Source organism: Pteropus vampyrus, unplaced genomic scaffold (genome assembly GCF_000151845.1).
Source record: "Pteropus vampyrus isolate Shadow unplaced genomic scaffold, Pvam_2.0 Scaffold296, whole genome shotgun sequence".
Taxonomy (NCBI): Eukaryota; Metazoa; Chordata; class Mammalia; order Chiroptera; family Pteropodidae; genus Pteropus; species Pteropus vampyrus.
In genome coordinates, this window is record NW_011889077.1 from 460989 (window position 1) to 469122 (window position 8134).

Here is an 8134-nt window from a genome sequence, read left to right on the forward strand (position 1 = left end):
GCGGGGCTCACCGATGGCTCTGAGCTCGTACTCGTCGGCGAGCGCCAGCATCTCCTCGGAGCTGTCTGTGTCCTCCTCCTCCTTGGAGAGCTCCTTGAGGATCTTGCTGCAGGCCAAGGCCGCGGCCGTGCAGTCCTGGGCCTGGGCCAGGAGTCACAGTGAGGGCCCATGTGGTCCAGTGCGAGGAAGCCCAGACACACTGCCCAGGGTGACGATGGCAGGGCCCCCGTCTGTACGGGCCACTGGAGTCTCCCCCAGTCGACCCGTGAGCCCTCACCGGGGCCCGGGCCCCTGCACTGGCTGGTGGCGCTGGTCAGCTCGCCTGCCCAGAACAGGGACTGGACGCAGGGCTAGTGCAGCCAGCACGGGGCCCAGCTCTCTCGGGGTGGCTGGTCAACCCCAGGTGGTGGGGCATGGAGGGGGAGGCTGAGGCCTGAGAGTGCACCCCTCGGAGAAGCAGGGCCAGGCCCACGCAAGTCCCCGTCCAGGCTCAGGCCTCTGCCTTGGCGGCACTGTCCGTCCCCGGCTCCGGAGGAGGCAAAGCCGAGCTTTGAGGACGGGCCCAGAGCTCAGCCCGGAGGTGCCGGGTCCAAGGTCAGTGCCGGCCCAGCACGAGGGCCGCGGGCAGGGCCTGGAAGCCTGCGTCTGGCCTTGCCACCCCCGAGCCCTGCGGAGCTCGCCTAAGGCCGGTCAGGCCCGGCCAGATGCTGACCGCCAGGCCCCTGGGAGAGGGGCGTCCTGGAGCGGCCGGCAGTGGCACTCTGCTGGTGACACTGAGGAAGGAGTGGCCCACGGAGCACTCTGGAAAGGTTGGCGCTGGACAACAGGGCCACTGTTGCTTTAACTGGGGACTCCCTTGGCCCAGCTCAGAGGCCGCTCCCAGCCGAGTAATTGGTGGTCTCCATCGGACCCCCATCGGCCAAAGCGAGAGACGCGGCCCCCCGATCATGGAGCCTGCCCTGCAGCCTCTATGGAGCAGGACGCCACAGCCCACGTACTGACACCTCTGCCCATGAGTGCCACAGGGGACGCCTCTGCTCAGCCCGCCCTGCCCTGCATGGGGCTGGGGGCTGCGTGCGGCTCACCTCCTCACGAGTTCTTTTCTTGCCCAGAGTCAAGCCCTCCAGTGCCGACACTGAGCACCCCGAGTCCTTTGCACTGCTGCCACCCCCCACCCTCCACAGCTCTGCCACCCTGCTGCTCTGCTCAGGCTCCCGGCCTCAGCCCTGCCCCTGGTCCCCCTCAGCCGTGTGTCCGGTTACCTGAGCCCAGATGATTTCTGCCAGCTCCCGGCGGTTCTGGACGATGGCCCAGATGAGCAGATCGCGGATCGGGTCCATGGTGAAGGTGACATGGCCCGAGGAACGCTTGTAGAGGGACCGGAGACTCACTCCCTGCACCTGTGAGCAGTGAACGGTCAGAGCGCCCGCCCCCGCCTAGGTCCCCGCTGGCACCAGAGGTCCCGGGTGCCGGTGGGGATGCTGGTCCTGAGCCTCCCCACACCACGGAGCCCGTGTCCCCGGAAGGCAGGCCCTGTGACCTGCATGTGAACAGTGCCCTAAAATGTTCTTATGCACCCCGAAGTCCCGAGCCCGCCACTGCAGACACCAGACTCGCCCAGAGCGGGGGACCCGCTCGCTCCTGCTGTACACCCGGCAGCTTGAGGCTCCGCATCTCAGCTGATGGCCTCAGAGCCTTTCCCTACAGGAAAAACTCTAACCTCCTGTCAACAGATTCGTGGCCGTGAGTCCCTCAGCCGACCTACACGGCGCCGAGTGGACACGGCGAGGTGACACGTGAGCAGGGGACACAACCTGCTTTGGGACACAAGAACACAGGCTCCCTCGGATAGTCCCGAGACGATCCCCAGGGGCAGAGAACAGAGCTGCCACGTCACGCACAAAGCCACACTTTCTCTAAGTGGTTCTGGGCATTTCCTGAAGGCTCTTCTTTATAGATAAAAAAAAAAAAAAGTTTACCAAATTACAGACGTAATTAAGCGTGAGCCTCCATTGGCCCTCCGGAAGCACCCCGCCGGGCGTGTTACACACTCGGGAGTCAGGAGGGCAGAGCTGTGACTTCGTAAACCTGAGCCGCAGCCACGTCTCTCAGGGGTCAGGAAGAGCTCGTCTGGGACAAGGGGCAGACTGGAGACTAAAGGAGTGAGTCATTTTCTAGCAGGAAAAACATAAAACCCCATCTAATCTTAGACTCGTCGGGAAAGGAGCTGAGGGACCCATCAGAGCCGCTGCCAGGCCCCCGGCGTGTGCGGCCACACAGGCAATCTGGAGCACAGGAGGGTGGACGGCTCCCCAGCCGGGCTAGCGCAACCTGACAGAGACAGCCCCCAAACGAAACTGAGCCGCGAAGCCGCGAAAATACTGGCACGAGACCCCGGTGTCGTACAAAGCACACGTCACGCGGCGCTCAAAGCGAGTCACAACGCGGATGAAAACGTTTCACCATCAGACTCCCCACATCCTCAGGACGGAGAGGAGCCGCTCAGCCCCTCGCAGTCACCTGAGGCGTCGCTCGTGAAACCTGGGTGACCCGGGAGACGGGCACTCCCGGACCCAGGCCAACGCCGGCCTTGCACTTGGCCCTGAGACAGGACCCCCAGCGAAGCAAGACGTAGACGAGCAACTGCCCCTCCACTCACAGCGCGTGCCGGCCTCACGCAGGTGTGGTGGGACCCTCCCTGCCTGCGTGGAGACGCGGTCCGCCCCGGCGAGCAGGCCGAGGGTGCAGGGCACCCCGCACGAGCTCCGCGCCACTGGGGATGTGTAGAAAGAAGGAGCTGGGAACGGACTATGCCCCCCAAATTCCTACATCGAAGCCCCGCCCCCGAGCGTGACTGCACTTGGAGACGGGGCCTCGAAGGAGGTGGCGAAGGTGTCCTTATGAGAGGAGGAGACACGCAGGCCACCCGCCCACCAGGAAGAGGCTGCCGCCCAGCCCTGCGGGCACGCGGTCCCGCGTCCAGCACCGCGAGGAAGCCAGCGCTCTTGGCCAAGCGGCCAGTCTGGGATTCGTTAGCAGACTAAGATTCCCACGCGAGCACTGGGGCGCTGTAACAACAAGGGCCACGCCTGGGAAGCCTGGGGGTGGGGCAACCCGTTCCGGGGGGCGGAGCCTGTCCGGGGGCGGAGCCTGCCCCGGGGCGGAGCCTACCTGAGGCGGAGCCTGCCCAGGGGCGGAGCCTACCCAGGGGCGGAGCCTGCCCGGGGGCGGAGCCTGCCCGGGGGCGGAGCCTGGCCGAACCCTTTGTCTCCGAGCTGATGCAGCTGGGGATCTAGCTGGGGGGGGTTCTGAGCCAGGTGCTGAAGGCGCAGCCCGCTTCTCCTCGCTGCTTATGGGAAATGCGACAGGAGACAGGTTAAGAGGGCCGTCGAGCACACAGGAGCCGGAACTTAAAGGTCTGGGAAGTTCTCGGCCTCCCCGTAAGGCGGAGGTGAGCAAGCACGTGCGGGGAGAACAGCGGGCGATTGCTGGGACCCTTAGACGAGGAGACTGTGGGTGTGACCCCTGCAGCTGAGGAAGCAGCTCAGCAGAAGCCAGGAACGGGGCCCGGCTCTGGGACTAGAGGGGGCAGAGCAGATGGGCCGGGAGGAGGGCCGGCTGTCACGCTCTGTGATTCTACCCAATGGGACGGGAGAGCTTGTCCCGCACATGAACCCCCTTATCTTTTGATTCAAGTGTGCCACCCCCGCCACACGCCCGCCGGGCCAGGACAGTGCTTCTCAGCTTCTGAGCACAGCCATCTCCTTGGGCCAGGAGGCCACCACCCAGCGTCTGCGGGGCCCAGTGCTGCAGAGGCCGCAGGGCTGACAGTGAGCCCCCGAGGGCCCCAAAGGCAGGTCGGGCCAGAGAGATTTATCTTGAGCCTCAGGACCCCGAGGGTGTCTGTCCTATGCCTGTCCCTACCACTGGAAGCACGTGACCTGTCTGGTGTCACATGTTCCCAGCTGGACGGGATCTGCCTCGGGAGCAACGCGCTTCTGACTCAGGTGAGATTTTGAGGAGACCTCAGACTTTAGATGGGTCAAGGCCTTTTGGGAATCTTGGGAACGGAGTAAACGTATTTCGCATTTGATAAGGACCTGTGTTTTGGGGGGGCCAGAAGGCGAAATGTTATGGGCTGAATGTTATGGGTCCACCAAAGTGCATCTGCTGAAGCCTTAACCCCCGTGGCAGCTGTGCGTGGAGACAGGGCCTGTAAGGACGTAGCTGAGGTTACAGGAGGGCATAGTGGGAGACCCTGATCCAGTAGGACCGGTGTCCTCAGCGAAGTGACACCAGCGCCATCTCTGACTCGGAGCACGTGCACACAGACAAAAGGCCACGTGAGGACGCGGCAAGCAGTCGGCACCCACACGCCAGGAGGAGGGCCCTGGCCAGAAGCCAGCCCTGCGGCCCCTGACCTTGGGGTTCCAGCCTCCAGGGCCCAGAGAACACAAACTTGTCGTATGACCCCCCGGGCCAGAGTGTCTCCTTACGGCAGCTGAGCCGACTAAGACCGCAGTGTGCTTCTTTTCCCATAAATACGTAAGCTACGTTTTCTAGAAAGCTCTGAGGACAGCAGGGGCCCCAGGCGCGGTTGGGGGGAGGGGGGACGTCACCCGCACGCACGTTGAGCTTGATGTGCGGCACGGGCAGCAGCAGGCGCGGCCGCTCGCCGGAGCGGGGCCGGGGGTACAGCGGCTGCGTCGAGTCCCCCAGCAGCTCCCGCAGCACCTGGGCCACGTGGTGCATCTGCAGCGGCGGCGAGGCCGGCTCCTCCGCCAGCACCTTCTGCAGCTTGCAGTAGAACAGGCAGGAGGGGTCCAGGTTCTCGTACAGGTAGAGCAAGGTGTCCCAGGTACCAAAGTCCTTCAGCCGCAGCCCGTTCTCCAGGAAGAGCTTCACGAACTCGGGCTTGTTGGAGATGAGGGCGGCCGCCATCATGGGGTGCAGCTCTGAAGGCTGGGAGAGGGGGGCGGGGGCCGCGTCTGGTCACCGCCTCCTGTGCCCCCGGGGACGGGGACGGGACAGCTGTGTCTCCACGTGAGGGAGGAGGACACATGCCCGGGCCTCCCGCCTCCACCGAGGGGAGGGCTGGGTCTCCGCAGAGGCCCGTCCTGCGTCCGTGGCACCACGCGGGGGGACCCCGCCAAGCCCCGCCGCCCGGCGCAGCCCCGAGAAGCCTCACCTTCCACTGACGCTCGTCCGTGAAGAGCTCACTCCGGGCGATGTCCACGCGGTTCCACGCCACTGCCAGCTTTAGCTGGTGGTCCCAGTTCTCGTGGCCGAAGTGGTCGTGACTCCGCGAGGCTGCAGGGACGAGCAGAGTGTCCAGGGCTTTGACCTGCCTCTCAAAGCCACCTCCCAGCAGCACCCTGCTGTCCCATAGAGCCGCAGAGGCAGGGCTGTCACCAGCCACGGTCCCTCCGTCACCATGGTTGAGGACGTGCCGAGCTCAGTGCACCCCCCGTGCACTCGGTGTCATCGGAATCTGGGGCTCTCGCGGTCACCGCGCTGGCTCCCCGCAGCTTCCCGCCCCGCCCCCACCTGCTGGTCAAGGCCCTGGCCCCTAACTTAGAACCCCTTGTGTCACTCTGATTGCAAAACCACCGCCTCACCCCGGTTCTCAGGATGAACATTACTTCACACTCATTTCTGCACATGCTCGCTCGCTCTCTCTCTCTCTCTCTCTCTCTCTCTCTCTCGCTGGTTTAACATTTAAAACATGGGTTGTCATTTATTTGGGGAAGAAAAACGAAGAACTTGGACTTTCACCCTACAACACCGAGGTGGGTCACAGACCTAAGCTGAGCCCATAGAGCCCCCACAATGAGCACAGGGGAACATCTGCGACCGTGGGCGGCAAAGACTTCTCGGGGTGCAGAGAACATGCCCCACAAAGGAGCAAACTGCTAAATTAACTGCATTAAAATGTCAGCCTTCTGCTCTTCAAAGACACCTTGAGGGAAATATAAAAGCAGGCCACAAACCAAGAGAAAATGTCCCCGGCACATGTATCCGGGAAAGAATTTGTACTGAAATGTATCAAAACTCTTGCAATGCAATACAAAAACGAGAAGACAAATCACCACGGAAACACAGACAGACCATCTGAAAGACACTCCACCAAGATGACAGGCAAGTGGCCAGCGAGCCCAGGAAATGACGCCCCACCTTCCTCATTGGGGAGACCACACTGAGACGTCACCTCGCAGCCACTAGGACGGCTGCCGTCTAAAGGGCAGGGGACGGCACTCGTCGGGAGAAGCGAAACACTACGATCTTTCTGGAAAACGGTTTGGCAGTTTCTCACAATGTTAAACATACGCTCACCCCAAAGAACCAGCCATTCCGTTCCCACAGGGGGACCCCGAGGAATAAACACAAATACGTGTATTCATAATAGCCGCGAACTGGGGGCAACCTAAATGTCCACCCACAGATGAACGGAAAACGACACAGGCTCAGACAGAAGACCGCGGCCGACAGAGGACCCAGGACAGGGGACCCACGACGGAGGACGGCTCAGCAGCCAGAGGGAGCCGAGCTCTGACGCGGAATTCAACGTGTGGAATCCCGAAAGCACAGCGCTGAGCAGACGCGAGACGCCGGCCAACAGGTGAATCTGGCTCCGCGGACGAGAACGTGGAGATGCCGTCGCCGGCGCGCACAGGAGAGACGTTGGCCGACGGGAGACACGAGGGAGCTTTCTGGGGTGAGGAAACGGGCCCTGTATCACTGTGGGTACGTGGGGAACACACACCTGTTAAAACGCACCCCGCAGTGAGCTTGGTGGGTCCCTATAAATAAACCGTACCTCGATGCACTTGATTTTTAAAAGGGCTGCCACTGGAAAACCCCGCATATCTCTCCATAACCACGTGCACTTCACGCGTGCCCCATAATTAGGGTGTCCCTGTCCCATACGCTCCCCCAAGCACCCACTCGCGACCAATTACACCGTGCTTGCTTCCAGAAACACGTACTCTCCCTTCCCGCCGCGCGCCCGCCTGCCCGCCCTGCGTCCGTGGCCCTGCCACCCGCACCGTCCTGCACAGCCCAGCTGTGCCCGAGTCACCTCCCGACACTTCTCACCGAGGACGACAGACCTCGACCGTGCACAAGTCTCACCCGTACAGCTCGACGGCTTTTCCCTGCCGTCTACACAGGCATAGCCACGACCAAGGTCCAGACACGGAACCTTCCGACACCCGAGGCCCGCCTGCCCCCCTTCCCCCCTCAGCACCCACCCAGGAGTGGCCACGACGGCCTGAGCTCTGCTCTGAGCAGCCCCACAGCCGGCGAGAGCAGAGGCTGTGGGACTTGGGGCTCCACATCTGTGGGGTCCACCCTGGGCCATGAGGAGGGGCGTCCCCTCTCCCAGTGCTGTGCGCTGCTGGTCAGACTCAGCATCCCTTGTCACTGCCTTCAAGGGCCACAGCAGCCTCGGGTTCTTGGGCCACCTCAGAGAAGTGACAGACGCTTCCACTGTCCTCTGCGATGGGAACGCTCGCAGACCTGGGTATTCACTCCTGCCTGCGGGCCGCCGGCCACGGGCCACATGGCGAGTCCGTGGGTCAGGCTCCTGACCTCGCCCGCACAGTCGCCGCTGTCACGGGGATGAAGCGGCTCTGATTCTGTTGAGTCAGCTCTTCCTGGTTCTTCTCTGTTCCAGCGAGAACCTCCCAGCCCGGGCCTTTAAAGGCAGGTCTTGAGTCTCGCTTTTAACTGTTTCATCCGTTAGGCGAGGTTCATGGAAAATATCCGAGCCCTTTGTCAGTGAGAGGGGCACGGAGTGCACGCCCAGGAATCAAAGCGACGTCGGATGGGACACCACGGGAGCCTCCTACTGTGTGCCAGGGTCTGTCTGGGGCTGTGTCCCCAGCGCAGCCACATGGAAGCCAGCGGGAAGGACGGGCCTGCCTCGGGAGTGGCGGAGGGGAGCGGGGAGTGTGTGCTGGGGCAGAGGGCAGACTGGGGAGAGGCCCAGAGCCCCGTCCTTCGTCATGAGGACCCCTGCTTTGCAGCCTCTCCGGCGGGGAGGTGGGGAGGTCAAGCACAGGACAAGTGCAGGGACTCTGCAGGGGGACCTCCGAGGTCCCTCTCCCAACCCTGAAGCTTAATGAGAAGCTGC

General features: G+C 63.0%; 1 protein-coding gene across 1 annotated transcript in view; it reads right to left on the reverse strand.

Annotated features, from left to right (window-relative positions):
* TRPM2 (transient receptor potential cation channel subfamily M member 2) overlaps nt 1–8134 on the reverse strand; it is a 45522-nt gene that overhangs the window by 18451 nt on the left and 18937 nt on the right. The window contains exons 10-14 of the mRNA XM_011376371.1: nt 6601–6710; nt 5189–5378; nt 4630–4962; nt 1263–1400; nt 12–141 (exon numbers count right to left, since the gene is read on the reverse strand). Coding sequence (XP_011374673.1) covers nt 12–141; nt 1263–1400; nt 4630–4962; nt 5189–5378; nt 6601–6710 — 901 coding nt within the window. The remainder of the gene's footprint in view (nt 1–11; nt 142–1262; nt 1401–4629; nt 4963–5188; nt 5379–6600; nt 6711–8134) is intronic.